The sequence below is a fragment of the Drosophila melanogaster genome, chromosome 3L, assembly GCF_000001215.4.
Source record: "Drosophila melanogaster chromosome 3L".
In the NCBI taxonomy this organism is placed as follows: domain Eukaryota; kingdom Metazoa; phylum Arthropoda; class Insecta; order Diptera; family Drosophilidae; genus Drosophila; species Drosophila melanogaster.
Window position 1 is genome coordinate 11,966,880 of NT_037436.4, and position 23,745 is coordinate 11,990,624.

The 23,745-nt window shown below is 46.1% G+C and overlaps 5 protein-coding genes across 9 annotated transcripts; 3 read left to right on the forward strand and 2 right to left on the reverse strand.

Moving 5' to 3' along the window:
- Nucleotides 1-463: 463 nt before the first annotated feature.
- Nucleotides 464-6,100, reverse strand: Muc68E (Mucin 68E; the record flags this gene model as incomplete). Its single annotated transcript, NM_206342.2, has 2 exons — nt 464-639; nt 699-6,100. One exon carries the CDS (start codon nt 6,098-6,100, stop codon nt 701-703), a length of 5,400 nt encoding a protein of 1,799 aa, NP_996064.1. The 3' UTR covers nt 464-639; nt 699-700.
- A 105-nt stretch (nt 6,101-6,205) lies between these two features.
- CG42397 (uncharacterized protein) lies at nt 6,206-6,911 on the reverse strand. Its single transcript, NM_001169957.1, has 2 exons — nt 6,869-6,911; nt 6,206-6,813 (listed from the first exon to the last, which is right to left on the reverse strand). The coding sequence occupies exons 1-2, from the start codon at nt 6,873-6,875 to the stop codon at nt 6,284-6,286; spliced, it is 537 nt and encodes a 178-aa protein (NP_001163428.1). The 5' UTR covers nt 6,876-6,911; the 3' UTR covers nt 6,206-6,283.
- A 1,114-nt stretch (nt 6,912-8,025) lies between these two features.
- On the forward strand, nt 8,026-8,931 carry CG14125 (uncharacterized protein). 2 transcript variants are annotated; one of them, NM_001274802.1, is made up of 2 exons: nt 8,026-8,049; nt 8,096-8,931. In NM_001274802.1, exons 1-2 carry the CDS (start codon nt 8,043-8,045, stop codon nt 8,878-8,880), a joined length of 792 nt encoding a protein of 263 aa, NP_001261731.1. In that variant the 5' UTR covers nt 8,026-8,042; the 3' UTR covers nt 8,881-8,931. The 2 variants fall into 2 exon arrangements, with proteins under 2 accessions (NP_001261731.1, NP_648532.1); NM_140275.2 differs by having other exon boundaries at nt 8,117-8,931.
- A 300-nt stretch (nt 8,932-9,231) lies between these two features.
- Nucleotides 9,232-16,885, forward strand: CG43896 (uncharacterized protein). Of its 3 annotated transcripts, none has more exons than NM_001300111.1 (11): nt 9,232-9,291; nt 9,351-9,616; nt 9,695-11,521; nt 11,624-11,788; nt 11,856-12,035; nt 12,106-12,273; nt 12,325-12,513; nt 12,581-12,763; nt 12,821-13,012; nt 13,071-13,820; nt 14,249-16,885. In NM_001300111.1, the coding sequence occupies exons 1-11, from the start codon at nt 9,285-9,287 to the stop codon at nt 16,661-16,663; spliced, it is 6,342 nt and encodes a 2,113-aa protein (NP_001287040.1). In that variant the 5' UTR covers nt 9,232-9,284; the 3' UTR covers nt 16,664-16,885. The 3 variants fall into 3 exon arrangements, with proteins under 3 accessions (NP_001287040.1, NP_001261732.1, NP_648533.3); NM_001274803.1 differs by having other exon boundaries at nt 14,249-16,742; NM_140276.3 differs by lacking the exon at nt 14,249-16,885 and having other exon boundaries at nt 13,071-14,047.
- A 1,141-nt stretch (nt 16,886-18,026) lies between these two features.
- CG6938 (uncharacterized protein) lies at nt 18,027-23,626 on the forward strand. 2 transcript variants are annotated; one of them, NM_140278.3, is made up of 13 exons: nt 18,027-18,393; nt 19,067-19,272; nt 19,339-19,520; nt 19,580-20,530; nt 20,589-20,734; nt 20,806-21,386; nt 21,443-21,660; nt 21,719-21,883; nt 21,952-22,305; nt 22,368-22,467; nt 22,534-22,930; nt 22,987-23,077; nt 23,139-23,626. In NM_140278.3, exons 2-13 carry the CDS (start codon nt 19,095-19,097, stop codon nt 23,463-23,465), a joined length of 3,690 nt encoding a protein of 1,229 aa, NP_648535.2. In that variant the 5' UTR covers nt 18,027-18,393; nt 19,067-19,094; the 3' UTR covers nt 23,466-23,626. Both variants share the same exon structure in this region, with proteins under 2 accessions (NP_648535.2, NP_001261733.1).
- The last annotated feature ends 119 nt before the right edge of the window (nt 23,627-23,745 follow it).

Consider the following 23,745-nt stretch of genomic DNA (forward strand, 5'->3'; position numbering starts at 1 on the left):
CTGAAGCATTAAATTTTCAATTTTTGAATACCCATCGTCTGTATGGGGTGTGTTTCAAGGCTAGTAATATTTTTAATTGAAACCTAGATTGATAAGATCTACGAAAAAGGCCTAGGAACTGTGGAAAGCAAATAATCCGGCTACAGTGTACCCATTACTTATTTTACTAGATACAATTGCACTTAAAAATATCTTTAACCTTGTTTTCCAATTTTAATGGGAATAAAGTGCTATGAAATTTTTATTACATCGTAATAAGAATTTATATTGAGACCAATTTTTTGTAACACCTTGAGATGAATTTGAGACTACCTTTTGTTTCTATAACAATAGGGTAGTTCATTACCAAAGTGTCTCAGTCTATTGAAATAAATTTGCATGCATCCAAAAATATCTATTTAGATCATCTAAAAAAAAAACCCCAGTGAAATAAAAATGCGATTGAATGTGTTTTTTTTTTTTTATATACAACAATAGGAATTTAACATTCAGTTTCTGTTTCATTATATTAATAATTTTGCTAACTTTAATTAATCGATTTGTAATTTCCACAGTATAAATAAATTTTTAATAATTCGCAATCTTTTTATTCATTTCTTAGGTAAATATTGTCCAATGAATAATGCCGTTGCACTGCTCCTGAAAAAAAGTGTCCGCATGTTATTTATTAAAATTTTGTCTACTTTAATTGGACTTACTCTTATGTGCAGAATCGCCGGGACTTTTCGCAAACTTGACTAACGGGATTCCAGTAAAGTCCTGAATTACAGCTCATTACAACACCTCTCAGGCCAAAACACTTGACATATTTGGAGCAATCGCTTTGAAAAACGTTAAAATTCATGCCCGCTGCGCAAGAAATCGATTGACTCGCCCGAAGATTTGTGCAATATTTATTGGACCAATCACATGACTTTATCTCCGGGTTCCAATACAGCGGATCTGGACACTTGCGCTCCAATGCCACGCCATTACTACACTGCAAATACATGGTGCAGTCCGTTGGATGTGCAAGGAAATCCACTCCAGGTCCGCAAACCTTCTCCTCTGGATTGGAATTTTCAGTGTCGTTGTAGCAAACACCTGAATCTCCACTGCAAACAAATTTATGATAGTCCCAATAAAGATTAGCTGGGCACTCCATAATTAGTTCATGCCCGTTGCTGCAGTGAATATATTTATGACAATTTGTTGGATGGGGTAAATATTGATACCCGGTACTGCAAGACAATGGTGGTAGACTTGAAGTTGTGGTTTCAGGGGAAGAACTTGATGAGGGTTCTAAGGTTGTGGATCTTGAGGAAGATGGAATTGGACTACTCGTGGTATCGTATACTAGCGTGGTACTTGTAGAAACTTGTCCTGCAGTACTGTTTTCTCCCGGTGATAGGGTAGAATCGCCTAACGTTGTGCTCTCCTTGGGAATATTCGTCGTAGTCACAACAGTGCTACTTTCGTCTGTTGTTGTGTCCTGGTTAACAGTAGTAGATGTGTCAGGAATCGGTGTTGAACCTTCTGCCGTAGTATCATCCTCAGGTTTTTCGGTAGTTGTCTCGATTGCAACAGTTGTGTCGTCTCTCGTGGTGCTCCCTTCAGGATCATAAGTTGTTTCCTGGGCGACAGTGGTAGTTTCCTCAGGAATCGGTGTTGAATCTTCTACAGTTGTATCATCCTCAGGTTTTTCGGTAGTTGTCTCGATTGCAACAGTTGTGTCGTCTTCTCTCGTGGTGCTCCCTTCAGGATCATAAGTTGTTTCCTGGCCGACAGTGGTAGTTTCCTCAGGAATCGGTGTTGAATCTTCTACAGTTGTATCATCCTCAGGTTTTTCGGTAGTTGTCTCGATTGCAACAGTTGTGTCTTCCTCTCTCGTGGTGCTCCCTTCAGGATCATTAGTTGTGTCCTGGGCGACAGTGGTAGATTCCTCAGGAATCGGTGTTGAATCTTCTACAGTTGTATCATCCTCAGGTTTTTCGGTAGTTGTCTCTATTGCAACAGTTGTGTCGTCTTCTCTCGTGGTGCTCCCTTCAGGATCATAAGTTGTTTCCTGGGCGATAGTGGTAGATTCCTCAGGAATCGGTGTTGAATCTTCTACAGTTGTATCATCCTCAGGTTTTTCGGTAGTTGTATCGATTGCAACAGTTGTGTCGTCCTCTCTCGTGGTGCTCCCTTCAGGATCATTAGTTGTGTCCTGGGCGACAGTGGTAGATTCCTCAGGAATCGGTGTTGAATCTTCTACAGTTGTATCATCCTCAGGTTTTTCGGTAGTTGTATCGATTGCAACAGTTGTGTCGTCCTCTCTCGTGGTGCTCCCTTCAGGATCATTAGTTGTGTCCTGGGCGACAGTGGTAGATTCCTCAGGAATCGGTGTTGAATCTTCTACAGTTGTATCATCCTCAGGTTTTTCGGTAGTTGTATCGATTGCAACAGTTGTGTCGTCCTCTCTCGTGGTGCTCCCTTCAGGATCATAAGTTGTTTCCTGGCCGACAGTGGTAGTTTCCTCAGGAATCGGTGTTGAATCTTCTACAGTTGTATCATCCTCAGGTTTTTCGGTAGTTGTCTCTATTGCAACAGTTGTGTCTTCCTCTCTCGTGGTGCTCCCTTCAGGATCATTAGTTGTGTCCTGGGCGACAGTGGTAGATTCCTCAGGAATCGGTGTTGAATCTTCTACAGTTGTATCATCCTCAGGTTTTTCGGTAGTTGTATCGATTGCAACAGTTGTGTCGTCCTCTCTCGTGGTGCTCCCTTCAGGATCATTAGTTGTGTCCTGGGCGACAGTGGTAGATTCCTCAGGAATCGGTGTTGAATCTTCTACAGTTGTATCATCCTCAGGTTTTTCGGTAGTTGTCTCTATTGCAACAGTTGTGTCGTCTTCTCTCGTGGTGCTCCCTTCAGGATCATAAGTTGTTTCCTGGGCGATAGTGGTAGATTCCTCAGGAATCGGTGTTGAATCTTCTACAGTTGTATCATCCTCAGGTTTTTCGGTAGTTGTATCGATTGCAACAGTTGTGTCGTCCTCTCTCGTGGTGCTCCCTTCAGGATCATTAGTTGTGTCCTGGGCGACAGTGGTAGATTCCTCAGGAATCGGTGTTGAATCTTCTACAGTTGTATCATCCTCAGGTTTTTCGGTAGTTGTATCGATTGCAACAGTTGTGTCGTCCTCTCTCGTGGTGCTCCCTTCAGGATCATAAGTTGTTTCCTGGCCGACAGTGGTAGTTTCCTCAGGAATCGGTGTTGAATCTTCTACAGTTGTATCATCCTCAGGTTTTTCGGTAGTTGTCTCTATTGCAACAGTTGTGTCTTCCTCTCTCGTGGTGCTCCCTTCAGGATCATTAGTTGTGTCCTGGGCGACAGTGGTAGATTCCTCAGGAATCGGTGTTGAATCTTCTACAGTTGTATCATCCTCACGTTTTTCGGTAGTTGTCTCCATTGCAACAGTTGTGTCGTCTTCTCTCGTGGTGCTCCCTTCAGGATCATAAGTTGTTTCCTGGGCGACAGTGGTAGATTCCTCAGGAATCGGTGTTGAATCTTCTGCCGTAGTATCATCCTCAGGTTTTTCGGTAGTTGTCTCTATTGCAACAGTTGTGTCTTCCTCTCTCGTGGTGCTCCCTTCAGGATCATAAGTTGTTTCCTGGCCGACAGTGGTAGTTTCCTCAGGAATCGGTGTTGAATCTTCTACAGTTGTATCATCCTCACGTTTTTCGGTAGTTGTCTCGATTGCAACAGTTGTGTCGTCCTCTCTCGTGGTGCTCCCTTCAGGATCATTAGTTGTGTCCTGGGCGACAGTGGTAGATTCCTCAGGAATCGGTGTTGAATCTTCTGCCGTAGTATCATCCTCAGGTTTTTCGGTAGTTGTCTCGATTGCAACAGTTGTGTCGTCTTCTCTCGTGGTGCTCCCTTCAGGATCATAAGTTGTTTCCTGGGCGACAGTGGTAGATTCCTCAGGAATCGGTGTTGAATCTTCTACAGTTGTATCATCCTCAGGTTTTTCGGTAGTTGTCTCGATTGCAACAGTTGTGTCGTCTTCTCTCGTGGTGCTCCCTTCAGGATCATAAGTTGTTTCCTGGGCGACAGTGGTAGATTCCTCAGGAATCGGTGTTGAATCTTCTGCCGTAGTATCATCCTCAGGTTTTTCGGTAGTTGTCTCTATTGCAACAGTTGTGTCGTCCTCTCTCGTGGTGCTCCCTTCAGGATCATTAGTTGTGTCCTGGGCGACAGTGGTAGATTCCTCAGGAATCGGTGTTGAATCTTCTACAGTTGTATCATCCTCACGTTTTTCGGTAGTTGTCTCTATTGCAACAGTTGTGTCGTCTTCTCTCGTGGTGCTCCCTTCAGGATCATAAGTTGTTTCCTGGGCGACAGTGGTAGATTCCTCAGGAATCGGTGTTGAATCTTCTGCCGTAGTATCATCCTCAGGTTTTTCGGTAGTTGTCTCTATTGCAACAGTTGTGTCGTCCTCTCTCGTGGTGCTCCCTTCAGGATCATTAGTTGTGTCCTGGGCGACAGTGGTAGATTCCTCAGGAATCGGTGTTGAATCTTCTGCCGTAGTATCATCCTCAGGTTTTTCGGTAGTTGTCTCGATTGCAACAGTTGTGTCGTCTTCTCTCGTGGTGCTCCCTTCAGGATCATAAGTTGTTTCCTGGGCGACAGTGGTAGATTCCTCAGGAATCGGTGTTGAATCTTCTACAGTTGTATCATCCTCAGGTTTTTCGGTAGTTGTCTCGATTGCAACAGTTGTGTCGTCTTCTCTCGTGGTGCTCCCTTCAGGATCATAAGTTGTTTCCTGGGCGACAGTGGTAGATTCCTCAGGAATCGGTGTTGAATCTTCTACAGTTGTATCATCCTCAGGTTTTTCGGTAGTTGTCTCGATTGCAACAGTTGTGTCGTCTTCTCTCGTGGTGCTCCCTTCAGGATCATAAGTTGTTTCCTGGGCGACAGTGGTAGATTCCTCAGGAATCGGTGTTGAATCTTCTACAGTTGTATCATCCTCAGGTTTTTCGGTAGTTGTCTCGATTGCAACAGTTGTGTCGTCTTCTCTCGTGGTGCTCCCTTCAGGATCATAAGTTGTTTCCTGGGCGACAGTGGTAGATTCCTCAGGAATCGGTGTTGAATCTTCTACAGTTGTATCATCCTCAGGTTTTTCGGTAGTTGTCTCGATTGCAACAGTTGTGTCGTCTTCTCTCGTGGTGCTCCCTTCAGGATCATAAGTTGTTTCCTGGGCGACAGTGGTAGATTCCTCAGGAATCGGTGTTGAATCTTCTACAGTTGTATCATCCTCAGGTTTTTCGGTAGTTGTCTCGATAGCAACAGTTGTCTCGTCGTCTCTCGTGGTGCTCCCTTCAGGATCATAAGTTGTTTCCTGGGCGACAGTGGTAGATTCCTCAGGAATCGGTGTTGAATCTTCTACAGTTGTATCATCCTCAGGTTTTTCGGTAGTTGTCTCGATTGCAACAGTTGTGTCGTCTTCTCTCGTGGTGCTCCCTTCAGGATCATAAGTTGTTTCCTGGGCGACAGTGGTAGATTCCTCAGGAATCGGTGTTGAATCTTCTACAGTTGTATCATCCTCAGGTTTTTCGGTAGTTGTCTCGATTGCAACAGTTGTGTCGTCTTCTCTCGTGGTGCTCCCTTCAGGATCATAAGTTGTTTCCTGGGCGACAGTGGTAGTTTCCTCAGGAATCGGTGTTAAATCTTCTACCGTAGTATCAATTCCCGAACTATCTTTTCTATCATTTTCTACTTCAACCGGTAGCGATTTGATTTTGGTGGGACTGGTTATTTTTATTTGATAGTAGTATGGTGCGCCAATTTTCAGTTTTGATGCCGTGTCATTGTTTTTGTTTAAGTTTAATTGGCTAACTTTTTCACTTGTCCGAGATTTTATATACTGAGTATCACCATCACGTATCACGTATTGATTACTTAGTTTTTGTAATGACTGTTGATGTTGAGTTTTTACGTGCACTATTTTTGTAAGTACTACTGTCACCGCAACACATATTATAAATTCCCTAAAATTCCACTTTTTATTCTTCATCTCTACCGCCTTACTTTCGAGTTGCACAGAAGCATTTGTTGAAATGATACCTGTGCTTTGTGCAATCATATTTATAAACCCAATCGAAGCTCATTCACCATCTTATCTGATCTTTTTCGCGAAGTCCGTTATCTTTAATAGGAACTCAATTGTCTGATGAAAACCAATTACGTTGTATTGCTATTTCTTTATTTTGCTTGGTATTAATGTACATTTTTGGGTGTTACAAAATACTACCTCTTAAATTTGCGGTTATTGCACTTGGTGTGCGCCAGAGAACTCAATCGCATTATCGCAGGTATAGTCACACGATTGAAGAGGTTGGTTCCAATACAAACCACTCGGGCAGCTTAGTTTAAAGCCAATATTGTAGACGCACTGGATAAACTTAGTGCAGTCCGGTATATAGGGCAAAAATGGTAACCCGGATGCGCAATTCAAGGTCGATGGTGTGGTGGTCTCGTTCTTGTCATCAGCACAATGCTGTGAGTCCCAGGCGCAAACATTCAGCTCCCGATCCCAATAGAGGCCGTCTGGACATATCTTTAAAATTCCCTCACCGTACAGGCATTGATAATACTCTCTGCAGTCGGGTGCTGGGAGAAACAGATCTTCATCAGCACACAGGACTGGAGGTGGTAGTGTTGTGACTAAAACCTCCGTGGTATCCTCCACAGTAGTAGATTCGTCTGTTGTTAGTTTGATGTTGGTATCTTCTCCAGACGAGGTCGATCCACTTACAAGGAGTGCAAACAATCCAAGTAATCCGATTATCTGAAAACCTTAAGAAAACTACGATATTGGTTCCAGTTCATTGTGTAAAACAGCCTGAACTACCTTTCATGTTTTAAAAATTACCCGTTCCGACAGAGTAGAACTTTTTACTAGAGTACTGTGCTTATATAGCATATTCCTCAACTTTATACAGAACTAATCTCTTCTTGGTTATCTGTGGAATCTACTTCATTTACACGTGTATTGACAGTCATAAGTCATACTAAATCAACTTCACATCTTTTGATAAATTTATTGCCGTTCAATTTTCTATAAAAAGTAAATCGAAACGAATTTTCTCATTGCACGTTAAAGTAATTATCATACATATTATAAAAAATGGTTTTTTCTACAAGGTTGACAAAAATTTATCTTATTGTTCACAATTAATAGGATAATATAAAATTATCCACGATAAATGTTTTATTGTTATTATTGCTAAGTATTTGCTTGTCGATTCTTAGGTATTTACGTGCCTATTCTTAATTAGTACGCTTTATCAGTATTGACCATTCTCAACTACTAACGCTTCAGCATTAAGTGTTCTAGGAATATAGTACTTCTGTCCTAGTTACTTCAAGTGCATCCGGAAACATATGAACTGCGATTCGCAAATAGTTTACTGTATTTTATTTTTACAATTATATATATCATATTTTATAAAGATGTGCATTAAACTTTAAAGTTGACTTACACGATTTACTTTAATATGGTTTCCTTCAGGGGAAAATCCCATGAATTAGAAGCAATAAGAAATTTATTGACGATTTCAACATCCATTTATGAGTCTTCTCGATTCTGTGACTTATCTTGGTTACATTTTTTTTTTTTTTGCCTCAACATTATCTTATCACGAATAATTGAAAAGTCAATTACTTGTTCTAGATAACCGGAAGTTCAAGGGTTACGCATTACCATATATGTATATTGTAACAATAAAAAATGGAGCATCCATAAATAAATTTAAAAACATTACAATTCGATTTTGTAGATTTAACGATCTTGTTTCTGATTAACCAATTATAATTGTTTCCGTTTCTCTAATAAATATTTCATTATCAATCAAGTTATTGCAGTCTTATCATGTTTGGACAAGATAGTGATAATGAGTACACTTTAGTGACTTGTTGTATGCTAATTAAAGGCTGAATGAAATGCAGCTCGAAATGCTATAAATGCACCGCCCACTGCAAGTTATTCATTGGTTTTGGTTTGTAGATCACCGATCGTCGCTGCAATGAAGTGTAAGTACCTGAAAAGAAAATGAATATTATTTTTTTAATATTAAAGACAAACGCTTCTGGGTTTCAGTGGTCTGGATGTTGATGTCCTTGCAGCTAATGCTTTTGGCAACTGCTCTTAGTGCCAGGCAATGTGTCAAGCCAACTGCTTCACCAAAGCCCCCTGAGGATCCTGACGACCCCACTGATGATCCCTGGGATCCCACAGATGACTCATCGGAGGACCCATCCGATTCGACCGATGAACCATGGAAGCCCACTGCTAAGCCCACAGTAGTACCAACTGAACCGCCCTCGAACATTACATCTACTGAAAATCCATCGGAGCCAACTGAAAATCCATTGAATCCCACGGGAAGTCCCACCAACGACGAACCATCGGAGCCAACCGAAGAATCCACTGAAAATCCATCGGATCCCACAGGACAGCCCACTGGAGAAACGTCTAATCCATCAGATCAACCCACTGACAGTCCCACAGGTCAACCGACTCAAGAAACAACTGAAGAGACTAAAATACCGGCGGGGGAAACCACCAATGAAGGTACTTCGGATTCCACTGAAGAGCCCACTGGAGAACCATCAATTCCCACGCATGAGCCAGAAGAATCCTCGGGCGATCCATCAGATCCGACAAGTGCGACCACCCAGACAATTCCCAACGTGGATGCGAACGCCTCCTGTAGAGCTCATCAAGGTGTGCAATTTCTGCCACATCCGTACGATTGTCATTTATACATACATTGCGATGGAGATATTGGATTCATCAAGGATTGTCCAAGTGATCTGTACTGGAACTCGGTAAACCAGACTTGCGACAAGACCTGTGCCTAAGCAAATAAAGTAAAGTAATGTACATAAAGTACAAATAAATAGCATGCTCTCAAAAAACGTTATTTTACCTATCTGGCTTTTCTTTTAACTTTTGAGTGATCTTGAGGTGGAACAAGACCTTGCTCGTGACATTCATTCATAACTTTGCGAATTCCAAACACCAAACTTTGGGGAGTGTCTACACTGAAATAGGTGATGACTTCCAGGAATTACAATTCCCAAAGTTCACACCTCAATTAGACTGACATGAAAGGGCCATGTCTAACATGATCGGCATAATTGATAGAGATAAGGGACAATTAGAGTCAGTCGAAAATAATGTGGTATATAAAAGGCACTAACTTTTTGGCAATTATGTGGAGTACATCTCGATCATCACAAGTGGAATAATAGAAGTGAACAAGATGAAAGGTGAGAGTGTGAAGTACCCAAATAGTAACATGGACTCTAGTTACTTTTCTCGTATCCAGCTACTCTGCTCACTGTGGTGGCACTCACTGCAGTGGTTGCCCTAGTTGGAGCCGCCGATCCTGAATGCATATACCGGAGGACTAGGAACCTTCCGATGCACTGGCCGAAACCCCTGAACTGTTCCTCCTACTACCGTTGCACCGCCAAGAACGCCGTTCGCACGGTGACGTGTGCACCCGGCAAGGAGTACAACCCCAAGAATGGCAAGTGCACAATGGCAGGACGAAGTCTCTGCAAGCTGAGTCTTTTAGCTCCACTCGCTGAGGTAGGTTCTAGATTCGCTTTTAGAGTTAGATAAAGACCCATTTATCCCAACCCTTAACTTCTATCCGAACTTCTGTAGGCCACCAATGTGTGCTCCACCGAGGTGAACGGAGCGTACATAGCCAATAGTGGTTCTTGTGGCGAGTTCTACATCTGCGACGAGCAGATTGCCTATCCACAGAAGTGCGATTTAGGAAGCTTCTTCAATGAAACCCTGGCCGCCTGCATACCGGATGCAAACTCCACGTGCTGGCAGAACCTGTGCATCAATAAGACCAATGGTGTCTTTGTCGAAAATGAGGCGAACTGCGGTAGCTACTACGTGTGCTCCAATGGAGAAGCCACTCTTCAGACTTGTCCCCAAGGCAGCTTTTTCAACACCTCAGTTGCCGCCTGTACTGTCGATCAAGGAAACTCACAATGCTGGGTTAACTACTGCATTGGACAGGATGATGGGTCCGCTGTGGCCGACAAGTCCAACTGCTCCTTGTTCTATGTGTGCTCCAACAATACGGCTACTGCTCAAGAATGTCCCGAAGGAAGCTATTTTGAGAGTAATAACTGGGGTTGTGTTCCCGGCACTTGCACCACAGAGTCACCATGCGATGATTCCACAACCACTACCACTGAATCTTGTGCTGAGGAGACAACGGAACCTCCGGCATCCTGCGATTGCGGTGATATTAAGAACGCAGACTTCATTCCCGATGAAGAAAACTGTCGCAAGTACTTCATCTGCATTGATGGTGTCCTGGTGGCCGCGGATTGCGGCAAGGGTAACGTGTTCAATGCTAACCTCAGTGTTTGTGAAGTTGATGCTGACAACACTTGCTGTGTGGCGGATTGTACAGATGGCGAAGCAAAAGTGGATCCCCAGGACTGCACCAAGTACTTCAAGTGTCAAAGTGGCGACTGGACTTCCGTTTCCTGTGATAGTGGCAGTTATTTTAATGAAACTCTAAACTGCTGCCAAGTGGATGTGAATAATGTGTGCATTGATGCCAAGAGCAACTCAACACAGATTCCCACTACCTCAACCGTTGAAACTAGTTCCGTTGACAAGTGCAATGCCAAGGATCCTCCAGCAAGTGGAAAGAACTGCTGGACATACCAGCACTGCATCAGTGGCCAGTGGGAGGATGGCACTTGCCCCAATAACACCTACTTCGACGCCTCCGTTGGCATTTGCCGCGAGGACACCGAAAATGTCTGCCCGGAAAACAGATCGAGCGGATCGCGCCAAAAGCGAAGTGTGGAGGACTGCACCTGCGAGGGAGGCATCGCGCAGGGAACCATTATAGGTCACTCGACAGACTGCGATAAGTACCTGATCTGCGAGAATGGTCAGTTGGTAGAGGGTGTGTGCGGGGTGGGCAATGTCTTTCAGAAGTCCAGCGGCATCTGTGTTCCAGACACCAAGGCCACCTGCTGGGTGTGCTCCAACAAGCCGAATGGCTACCAGATGGCCGATCCGACCGACTGCACCAGCTATTTGACCTGCTGGAATGGCCTGGCCACAAAGCACACATGCGGCTCCGGCGAGTGGTACAACGGCGATGGTAATTGCGTCATCGATGTGAATGCCAAGTGCATCAACCCATGCTCCTGCGGCAATGGCAACGTGGCCCATCCCATCTGTACCAATTACTTCCAGTGCACGGACGGAGTGCCCCAAGTGAAGCAATGCGTCGTTGGAGAGGCCTTTGATTCAGCAACTGGTCAGTGCTCCACTACCGTAGAGTGCTCCGCCAAAAACTGCGCAACCGCCAGTGATGGCACCACCTACCCTGTCGCTGGAGAAACTGGCCAGTTCTACGTCTGCCTCAGCAACGAGGCCACCATTCAACCCTGCCCGGTTAACACTGGTTACTCCGCCGCCCTGGGTATATGCCTGGACCAACCCAGCGTAAGTTAAACAAATTAATTAAGAAGTGAAAAAAGATCGATAAGTTTTACTCTTTCTATATTAAGTTTATCCAAAATACCTCGTTGTTTTCATCAAATTTAGCCCGATTGCGACCAGACCATTTGTAACAGTGCCGCTGTGGACTCGACGTATCCATCTAACGACAACGATTCGTCGACCTTCTGCCTGTGCCGGGATAGTGGTGCTTATATTCAATCGTGTCCAACCGGATTGTTCTACGACGCAACGGATCAAGTCTGCACATTCGTAAGTAGTCGCCAGGAAAAATACGTAACGCGTTTCCAATAACTATCCTTTTATTTCGCTATTACAGTCCGGAAACTGCGATCCTCAGGTCTGCAATGACCAGTCAGAGTACTTCGTCTCTCCGGACTACGAAGACCCGAACAGTTTCTGCTTGTGCCGCGCTGGCGAACCCATCACTGTTTCCTGTCCAATTGGCTACACTTTCAATACCGAGGAGCTCGAGTGTGTTCTTATTCCACTGCCAGATGTAAGGCATTTAAATCCGTCCTGAAGTACATTGAACATGAGTTGATGATTTATTCAAAATTCTTTTACAGCCCCGCTGTTGCGCCAATGGATGCTCAGGAAAGACGGACTTCTCTACTTTTCCAACTATTGAAGGTACCGACGGCTTCTGTCTCTGCGTGGACGATGTTCCCAAGTACATTAGCTGTCCGGAAAACTCCCAATACGATTTGGAGCTAGGTGCCTGCACCGCCACTGAGGTAGGCTATAGTTAGAGCTGTGTTCCAACCATATCTAATTGATATTTGCAGGAGGAAACCACATGCCCTGTGAACGCTTGCACTGTTGGCATTTGCGAGAGCGCTCTGGACTTCAATACCTTCCCTGTTTCGAGTGATCCCTCCGGTTTTTGCTACTGCCTCGACTCTTGCCCCATCTATGAAACCTGTCTCGATGATCTGGTCTATAACGAAGATCTAAAGAGGTGCACGGAACCAGAGGTTGGTGGTGCCAGTTGGGAATGTGCAATATAAAAATTTTCCTCAATAATTGAAATTTCCATTCCAGGATCCTTCTGTTGTCTCCCGGTGCGATGCTGAAAAATGTGACAGCATTCCGGATTTTACACCATATCCTTCCATCAATGGAACGGATGGCTTCTGCTATTGTAATGGCGGGTTGCCCGTTTTTCGGGAATGTGAGGAAAACCAGGAATTCGATCCGGCCGTGGGATTTTGCAGAACGGTTGTGGTAAGAAATTACCGTGAAACATAAATTGATTTCGGGTTAATGTCGTAATATTATCAGGACTCCTGTGTGACCGCCTTGTGCGATGCTAATCAATGCGCCACCTTGGACAATTACGTGCCCTTCCCAACAAACACGGCCAGCGATGACGATGGCGCCTTCTGCTACTGCAAGGATGGGGAGGTGATCTTGGAGCAGTGCAGCCCCGAAATGGTGTTCAGTGCGGATCTGGGACGATGCACAGTTCAGGCTGTAAGTAGAAGGATATATCTTCTGAAGATATAATGCTCAATTTCTGATTGTTTCGCAGGCACCCGAGTGCGTTTGCGCGCCCGGTAAGTGCGGCAGCTCCGATGGCTACACCACATATGAGGCTCTAAATACGAATGAGGGCTTCTGCCTGTGCGTGAGCGGAACTCCTGTGTTCACGGAGTGCTTAAATGGCGAGACCTATAACAGTATCCTGGGTGCCTGCTTTTCTAGCACCGCCAAGATCATTGCCTCCGGCCTGTGCGATGACAGACGATGCCACAGTCGCGCCGTTGTGGATGCCACTTTTGCGGCAGTGAATACGACCAGTGGATATTGCAGCTGCCAGGATGTCGGCGTTTCCACCTTCATCAATTGTGCGGATGAACATGTTTACGAGGAGAGTGCAGGAACTTGTGTGGTAGCGGCCTGTGATTACACAAGCTGTTTGAACCGAGTTGCCTTCGAACCCTTCGAGGCGAAGAACACCACAGAAGGATTCTGCTCCTGCGACGGTGTGCCCTATTTCCATCAATGCCAGACGGGACACGTCTTTGACAAGGCCCAGGGTATATGTTTGCTGAAGGACACCATGGCCATGATATCGTGCAACCTGAGGGAATGCCTGAAGCGAAGCCAATTCGAGCCATTTGCCGCCGAGAACACCAATTCCGGTTTCTGCTCCTGTGACGATCTGCAGCGCGTTAGTGTTACCTATCATCCGTGCGGTGAGGGCGAGATCTTCGCTCCGGAATTCGGCATGTGCACCAGCCATAGCATCCAGAAGCGTTCCGTGGAGGCGGAGGAAAACGTAAGGTCCCTGAACTTGTTCAAGAAATTCTTCCCAAAACTCTTCTAGGCCAGCCTTGAGCTAGCTTTCTATATACTCTTATATGCACTATCCTACGACCTTAGTTGTTATTTATGAGTTATGATTTATGTGAATGTTCCGCTTGTTCCACTTCTATACGTATTAAATACCCAATAATGTACTCTAACCATATAAGCGCTACAATAAATTCAAAATAGATGAATTACAAACATTTCGGCTTTTTATTATGTGTGCCTATAGAATGGAACATGTGGATATGGGCTTCTTTCAGAAATGAAGATAGAACTATGGTTCAAAGGGCATATTATTTAGTCGGCTAACCAAATGTAAAGTGTGATGTGATGTGTGGGACAGATTATTTTGGTTAAAAATAAAACCTTTAATGTACCTCCTTTCTTCCGTTCCAGATTTGTATCTCGAATGAAATGCGCTCGGTACCAGCGAACTGTTCCCAGTACGAGATGTGCATCGATGGTCGTTGGCGACGACGCACTTGCTCCGACCAGCGATACTACAATCCGGAGCAGCAAAGATGCCTGGAGCCGCGAGATGACTTGGTATGCGCCTACGCAAGGGTATCGAATATACCGACCTGCACCGCCATCAGCGAATCCATGACTATTCCCGCCAAAAGTGGCAATTGTATGCAGTACTTCCGCTGCTCCGGTGGCAAATGGCGTCTGCGCAACTGTCCGAAGCAGCACTACTACTCCCCGTTGATAGGATCCTGTTTGCCTTTCCCGCGGGGTCATGAGCAGGACAGGAATCAAACTATTTGCAGTTGGGCGATGAGCAAATTGGCTGGTAATTCCTCAGACGACTGCCAGCACCTGGCAGTGCGTCCTTCCTTGGCGGGCGGCTGTCAGAGCTACCTAATGTGTCTGGACAACTCTTGGTGGCTGCACCAGTGTCCCTTGGGCATGTACTTCAGTCGGGAGCATAACTATTGTCTGCCCAATGATGCGGGGCAGTGTATCCTGCCGGCGGAGCGGAGTGGAAACTGCTCCAACGGAGAGAGTAGATCCGTGGTGGGCAGTTGCCACAGCTACGAAGTGTGCTCGGATAATGGCCAGTGGATAAGGAGGCGCTGCCAGGAAAGGGAACAGTTTGAGCCCATGCTGGGCTGCGTGCCCAGTGATGGAAGCTGTCAAGACAATGGAATGCGTCGCATCTGCCGGGAGGGGGAACTCCAGGCTCAGTTCGGGAACAACTGCTCTCAGGGATTTCTGTACTGCGAGGCGGAGGAATGGCATCTGGGTAGCTGTCTGAAGGGGCACAGTTTCGCTAGGAATCGCAACAAGTGCCAGTTACAGTCACAGTGCCAACTCCAGATAAGGGATCTCCCAGCGGAAAACCAGTGTCTGGGTCAAATTGATGGGCTAAGTGTCCCCGATCCCACAGATTGCACACGATTTTACCTGTGTCTGCAACAAGTGCCCACCATCCTGCAGAGCTGCTCATCTGGCAGCTTCTTTGACTCCAACCAAGGATACTGCCGACCGAATGATGGTTCCTGCCAGTTGGCGATTTGTAACGGACTAGAAGATGGCAAGCTGGTGGCTCATCCGGAGGATTGCCGCTCATACTACAGCTGCTCCAGCCAGAATGGAACTAGTCTGGTGCAATGCGATGAGGGTCAGTATTTCCATAGCTTACTTTCAATTTGCCGAGTGGATCACGGCCAGTGTCGAAAAGTTTCCAATCAAGATGAAACGGAAACTGCTCCCAGATTGTGCTACGGTCTTCATGGCGTTAAACTACCTCACGAGCTATACTGCAATTTGTACTACGCCTGTGTCAAGGGACTAGCTATACCCGTTGAGTGTCCAGTCCAACATCAATTTAATCCGGTGCTATCCATCTGCGAACCGGAATCACAGGCCGTACAGCCGTGTTCAAACGGTCAGCTGGATGGAAACGTCAGCTACGTTTATAGGTGTGGAAACCTGCAGGACGGCACCTTTCTGGCCAATCGGACGGACTGTACTCGGTACTTTATTTGTGCCGGAGGAGTGGCCACTGCTCAGCGATGCGCTGCAGGCACCTTTTTCGATTCCGAGCAACTGCTGTGTCTTGCGGACGACGGGTCCTGTCCGCTGGTGGAATCAGTACCCGATGATGATGACAATCCCAATAACCAACATGTGCCTCCAGATCCGGTAGTTTGCGAGGGCAAACATGGTTATCTAATGCCCGATCCGGCCAACTGTAATAATTTTTATCTTTGCGTTTCGGGAAAACTCCGGCATGAGCTTTGCTATACGGATAACTTCTTCAATGCCACATTGCAGCAGTGTCAGCCCTATGAGATTGCCTCTGATGGGAATAATCAGACAGAAAGTCCATTACAATCGCGACAGATAGACCTTGGTGGTCATGAAAAGGCAGTGACAAATGGAATCTGCAAGGATGCACCCACCTCTTTTGCCGGAATTTGTGGAGTCATCGGAAACGGTGCATCCGTGGCTGAACAGGGTGATTGCCGAAGATATACCAGTTGCGAGGACGATGAACCCGTTTCCCAGCGATGTCGCAATGGCGAGAGTTTCGACAGCCTTTTGGGCATCTGCCGACAAAGTGATGGAACCTGTCTCTTGGAGAACGGGGAAAGAGTGGGAGTCTGCAACGGAAAGCACGGACAACTGGCCCGGGATGCGGACAACTGCCGCGGCTACTTCACCTGCGTTCATGGCCAGCAGATCGACGGCGAGTGCGCCCAGGGAGAGTTCTTCAACCGGCTGACCAACTGCTGCGAAGTGGATGCCCTGCAGCAGTGCAAAAGTGACACAGACGACGTGATCATCGCCGACAATCTGGGTTAAATGAAAGATTAGGGTGAATGTTGATCTAATTAGTTAAGTCAAACGTATGGTGGTGGTTAAATACATATACTAGAAAAGCAATTGCAAAAAGGAGGACTGGCCAGAGCACTTAGTTCCTTAGTTTTCTAATCATGTCGCTATAAGAGGCCACAGAAATTGACCTATAGACGTCTTATTTGAGCTCATGACGCAACGTAGAAGACAAATAAATGTCAATTGCCTACTTCAATTCTTGAATCTCACTTGTATTTCACTAACTAAACGATATTGTCAATCAAAGACAATGGAGGCCGACAAACGTCGTAATCAGCACGCACTTACCCCCGAAAATAACCAAATAAGGCAAGGGTTGTGAAATTATTAATGACGTGCATTCAATCAAAATAGATTCCCAGCCATACAATAATAGTACTTACTTACACCATACGGAGTAGCCCCTCTATTTTTATGGTCACGAATTTGACCGAGTAATCATGAAAAATGGTGCGTGGCTTAGAGTTCCCCTGGGATAGCTTCATTCGAGCCTCCGAAAAATGTTGCCTATAGGTCAACCTCTATTCCATGTATGGGAAGGAATTCAAAGCGAAAGCGTCATGACGACCAAAGGACCTCATGAACAACTGACGTCACTCACAACTATCAATATTGTGGCCAGGATACGCTGGCTCGGCGGTCGGCCTGATTTAAAATTAGAAAGTCATCACGAAGAACCTCGTGCAACAGCGAGTCAAATGCCATATTAATAGGATATTCGTGTTAAAAGTAAAGTACGTATATGCCACATAGCTCTTTAGAATGGGTGTGAACTTTGGTTTGCTCAGTGATGGGAAAGTGCAGATTATATTTATTGTCCTCTAAATGGCGATGGTCTGTATTCAAATAAGTAGAAAGATCTAAAACATAATATCATAACTTTGCTGTAGCCTTATTTTCATTATATAAATCCAAATATACTGTATATATGTATATATGGATATTATATGCATCAGATGCATTTCCTAGACAAGGAGGATTCAACGGAATTGTAATTTAACTCAACGTTAAAAGTCCCATAGGACCCGGGACACTTAATATGCGCCTTTATGGGTTTCCACGTAGGTACAATCATTCCTCCTCCCACAAATGTCCACCACCCATCGAGAGAGCCGCGACCACGAGTACCACCGTGATTAGCTATCTGTCCCTGAGTGTCACTGTCCTGTACGCCAGAGGGTCATAGCTCCTGGTCGGTCGGTCAATCGGTCGGGAACCGTCGTGGTGAGCGGTACGCCGTATGCAGAGCGTAGAGTTGGATCTTGTTAAATGGCCATTAGAAGTGGTCAGGATGGACGTGCGAGCGTGTGCTTGGATAATGTGAACCTTGATTGAAAGATAAAACTTACAAGCCACACAAAATCAATAAAAGTGGCCTAGTTCGAACTGTGAATTCTATGAATTATAGTGAAGTGACTGAAGTGGCCGGCAGATCTGCAGTTTAACGATCTTCTTTTTTTTTTGGCGAAAGTGCTAAAGCGTTAGCAAACAATTAAACTATTGCACCCCCAACTGCATATGAATAGAAACGGCAATCAATAATCGATTATCCATATGAGAGTAGTGCTTGAAACCGACGGGAGCGAATCAATAATCCTTCAATTGTTGTGATTACTTCAATGGCATGGGACTTTTCACAACTGCCAACGAACGCTGACATTTCCAGGACGTCCATCGCTCGCTTATTAGTGATCCAGGTACGAGTTGGATTTATTTGTCTGTCGTCCAGTGGCAATCCACTGACCACCACCACCCATTGCCATATCCACACATGGTACTACACACATATCCCAATACCAAATCTAGGGCAATTATTTAGAGCTATTGTCATTCGGCCGCCTGGGAAAGTGGTCACCACTCGTAGCAACAAGTTTGCTTCTGCCCCACTAAGGATTTTGCGATCCAACTGGACTCGCTCCCACAGTGCACTAACGTTAAAGTGAAGGCATTAATCCCAATGGCTGTAGCTGTGTCCCCCACTGCTAACCCAATAAAACCCTTGTCGAGCTATACAAACACCTTCTACGGGTCAATGTCAAATGCGTGCCCGAGTTCACCTTTTGATTGAAACGCGCTTGCAAATGAAGATACAAATACTCTTAGGGGTATAAATTAACGCCCTGCCCGGGGCCAGTAGTATAAACATAAATGAATAGTTAATATACCCATTGTACCCATTGGACCCACTGGAATATCGGGGGATAAAAGTATGCGCAGCTACGACAACTCTTGAATGACAGTCCCCGAATCGCTCCCCCGCAAGTTTTCGAACTTGTCACTTTAAATAGTTTATCATGGGTAACGGAGCAGGTGCTCCAAACTAGGCCAAATTAGAAAGTGGCCCCACATGACCTGCCGCCCCATCCACAGAATTCCATGACGCCATAGATAGAAGACGATGAGCAGTCAAGAAGGAAGGTCCGGCGAGAGGTCACACATCTTTCAGATCCGCATCGACAGCGTTGAAGATGAGAGCACCGCCCCCATAACTGAGGCCAACTCGCGGGAGGATCTCATTGGTAGTGCAGCCCAGGAGGGCGACAGGATCAGCGAGCAGTCGGTCTTTCAGTTTCCCAGTGAGTAGAAGTATGAAGTGGATAATTTTAATTTTATACGATGGCTTGGAACATTCCTTCCCTCAGGATTTCTTTCGGTGCCAACGCTGCGAAGCCCACGACAATCCCCGGATCCCTCCACCACTAGGCAGGTGATGTCCAGTCCCGCCAAGAGCGAGCGCATGAGCCGCCGAAGTCAGACAAAGCTGCGACCACGGAGACTTAGCCAGGATAGTGGCATTGTGGCTGGCAGATTAATAGGATACGGGGTGAGTTTGAAAACGAAATAACAATTTCAGGTTACTGAACTTTCAATATGTAACAACAGGAGGGAGCTTTAATTGACTCCGACCTGCAGCCAAGACACGTCGAATCGGATCCGATAGATAGCGTTTATAGCTGCCAAGCGAGCCATAATGTTCCTGTGGACAGCCCGAGCAAGCCAGCCACTCCGATTCCGCCCAAATCCAAGCTAAGTGCCAGTCGGGCCCGGGCCGGATCGGCTGCCTACACGGAAAAGTGGCTCAACTCCTCGGTGATGCGGACCAGCAATGGCAATCCACTGTTCCCCAAATCCAACGCGATAGCCAGGCCACTGCCCACGCATCTGGAAGCTGACTCCGCGGAACCGAGTCCCACGCAGGCCTTTGGGCCCAAGATAGTTGGAAATAATGATGAGGATATACCTGGCACCGCCATGCGGAGAAGCTTGGGTCTAAACTTGAGTCCCACGCTAGGTTCCGCCGACCGAGTGAATCAGTCCTACGAGGTAATGGAGTCCTCGCACTCCAATGTTTTACCCGACCAATTCGGCTATCGACAACTGATTCCCACGGAAAGAAAGGCTTCGGACACAGCGAGTTCCGTAAGTGGAAGTTACTACGGCAGTCGAAAGGCCAGCAAAAGCAACAGCCTGGGCGGCGAGTCTGGAGACGAGAGAAGGGTCAGCAAACAGGACAGGGAGGGATTGGATCCAGAGTCACTGATGTTCCGAGATGGCAGGCGGAAAGTGGACATGGTGCTGGCCTGGGAGGAGGAGGACCTGGGCGTCATGACTGAAGCGGAGGCCAAGCGTCGCGATAACCGACGTTCCTTCATGGAGAACCTCATCAAGGAGGGACTCGAGGTCGAGTTGGAGGACAAGTCGCAGTCCTTCAACGAGAAGACCTTCTTTTTGAAGATCCATCTGCCCTGGCGGCTGGAAACACGACTGGCGGAGGTCATGAATCTGAAGCTGCCCGTGAAAAGATTTATCACCATATCCGTGAAACCATCTTGGGTGAGCATATCGAAATGATTATAAATTACAAATTATCTAAATGGTTATATATTCAAAGGATGAGGAGAATGTTGTGCTTAGGAATATGCAATATTGGAAGGATGTGTGGCAGCGCTTGACTAAGAAGATTCAGCTGGACCAAACACTTCTGGAGGGAGAGACTACATTTAAGGCTGCAACAGCTAATGGAAATCCGGAGGAGCAGTAAGTCGAATAATATAGTTTTGGCAAAAGAACTAAGTTTTTAAAATGTAATTGATTTTCCCCCACCCCAGGTTTATTGTCAAGGATCGCGCAACTGCCTTCACCAGTGCCCAACGATCACTGATGGTGATGCAGGTGCTCATCCGGACACCCTTCGACGAGAGCGACCGCAGCGGCATTCGGCGGCTGATGAACGACGGCACCTATCTGGGCTGTTTCCCGCTGCACGAGGGGCGGTACGATCGACCGCACTCCAGCGGAATCTCGCTGGACCGTCGGGTCCTCTACCAGACGTGGGCCCATCCCTCCCAGTGGTACAAGAAGCAGCCGCTGTGCTTGGTGCGCAAGTACTTCGGCGACAAGATCGCCCTGTATTTTTGCTGGCTGGGATTCTACACGGAGATGCTCGTGTATCCGGCCGTGGTGGGCACGCTCTGTTTCATTTACGGACTTGCCACTCTGGAGTCGGAGGACAATACGCCCAGCAAGGAGATCTGCAATGAATATGGCACGGGGAACATTACTTTGTGTCCACTTTGCGATAAGGCCTGCAGCTACCAACGACTCTCGGAATCGTGCCTCTTTTCGCGACTCACCTATCTCTTTGACAATCCCTCGACGGTGTTCTTCGCCATCTTCATGTCCTTCTGGGGTAGGTCCCATGAAATTCGTGCAAAATTTTTTATTTTTATTTGTATCTTTTGTTAGCCACCACATTCCTGGAGCTCTGGAAACGCAAACAATCGGTTCTTGTCTGGGAGTGGGACTTGCACAACGTCGATATGGACGAGGAGAACCGTCCGGAATTTGAAACGAATGCCACCACATTTCGCATGAATCCTGTCACGCGGGAAAAGGAACCCTATATGTCCACCTGGAACAGGTCCATACGATTTGTAATCACCGGTAGTGCAGTGCTTTTTATGGTGAGTTATTCAAAGTAATATTTCATTTTACAATTATTGAGCTTCAAACTATTCGTAGATCTCCGTGGTCCTCTCTGCCGTGCTGGGCACCATTCTTTATCGCATAACCCTGGTGTCTGTCATTTATGGAGGAGGCGGATTCTTTGTTAAGGAGCATGCCAAACTTTTCACCAGTGTCACGGCTGCCTTAATCAATTTGGTGGTCATTATGATACTAACACGAGTAGGGCTACATTTTCGAATTGTACAATACATATTAAGACTTGGATATAAACCACATTTACTTTCCAGATCTACCACCGCATGGCCATTAAGCTGACCAACCTGGAGAATCCACGCACTCACACGGAATACGAGGACTCCTATACTTTCAAGATATTCTTCTTCGAGTTCATGAACTTCTACTCCTCGCTCATCTACATTGCATTCTTCAAGGGGCGGTTCTTTGATTATCCTGGAGATGATCAAGCCCGCAAAAGTGAGTTCTTCCGGCTGAAGAATGATATCTGCGATCCGGCGGGTTGCTTATCCGAACTGTGCATCCAATTGGCCATCATTATGGTCGGCAAACAGTGCTGGAACAACTTCATGGAGTACCTTTTCCCCAAATTTTGGAACTGGTGGCGTCAACGGAAGCATAAACAGGTGGGTAGTGCAATCAAAGATTGAAATACATTGAAACTCATGTTGATCATAATCCATTTCAGGCCACCAAGGATGAGTCGCATTTGCATATGGCCTGGGAGCAGGACTATCACATGCAGGACCCCGGGCGTCTGGCCCTGTTCGATGAGTATCTGGAAATGAGTGAGTACCTTATGATCTTATCTTTTAATCTGATATTTATATACATATAATTGTTAAACTCACCAGTTCTTCAATATGGCTTTGTTACTTTGTTCGTGGCTGCATTTCCACTGGCACCGCTCTTTGCTCTACTGAACAACGTGGCCGAGATCCGTTTGGATGCCTACAAGATGGTCACTCAGGCCAGACGTCCTTTGGCGGAGCGGGTTGAAGACATTGGAGCTTGGTACGGTATCCTTCGGATCATCACGTACACGGCCGTCGTTTCGAACGCCTTTGTGATTGCATACACAAGTGATTTTATACCACGAATGGTGTACAAGTTTGTTTATTCCGAAACCCATACATTGGCTGGCTACATTGAGCACTCGCTGTCCATCTTCAATACCTCGGATTACAAGGAGGAGTGGGGTGCATCGGTCAGCGAAAAAGATCCCGACACCTGCCAATATCGTGGCTATAGGTATGTTTCTACAACACCACTTTTAATTGTGCACCACTTCATTTGTATCCATTTAGAAATGGCCCCAAGGATTACGAACCCTATGGACTGAGTCCCCATTACTGGCATGTCTTTGCTGCCCGCTTGGCTTTTGTGGTGGTTTTCGAGGTGGGTCTTATAAATACCAGTTCTATAACGATAATGAACTCAAATAATCTTGAATTTCCAGCACGTTGTGTTTGTGATAACTGGCATCATGCAGTTCATCATTCCGGACGTTCCATCCGAGGTGAAGACCCAAATGCAGCGGGAGCAGCTGCTGGCCAAGGAGGCCAAGTACCAGCACGGCATCAAGCGTGCTCAGGGCGACAGCCAGGACATTATGAGCCTGTTCCGGGACACCAGCAACAGGGCGTCGATAGCCGGAAGCACGGTGACGACCCGAGGGAGTTGGGCACGCCGTTTCAGTCGGCTGAGCGATGGACTGGACGCCCATGTGGAGGTGGCCGCCCGTCCACGACGGTCTGTGGAATCCACGGTTTGGGAGGTTTCCTGACACGAGGAGGAGGCCGAGAGTGAGGCCCAGGATCAGAGCAAAAGATGAGGCGGCAGCAGCAGATTGTCCTCATTCAAATACCAATAACAAATACCATTCAATACCACTCGTCTCCTTTAACCAATTCATGTAATCATGTTATTTTATGTGTAATTGTCGTTAAAGCTCCACAGTTTATAGTTGTTGGTTTATCGCAAATATAAGTAATGTAAATAAATTATTTTCGATGTTGTCTGAAAATTGAATTTGATTTTTTTTTCATAAGCTTTGCTCACTTATT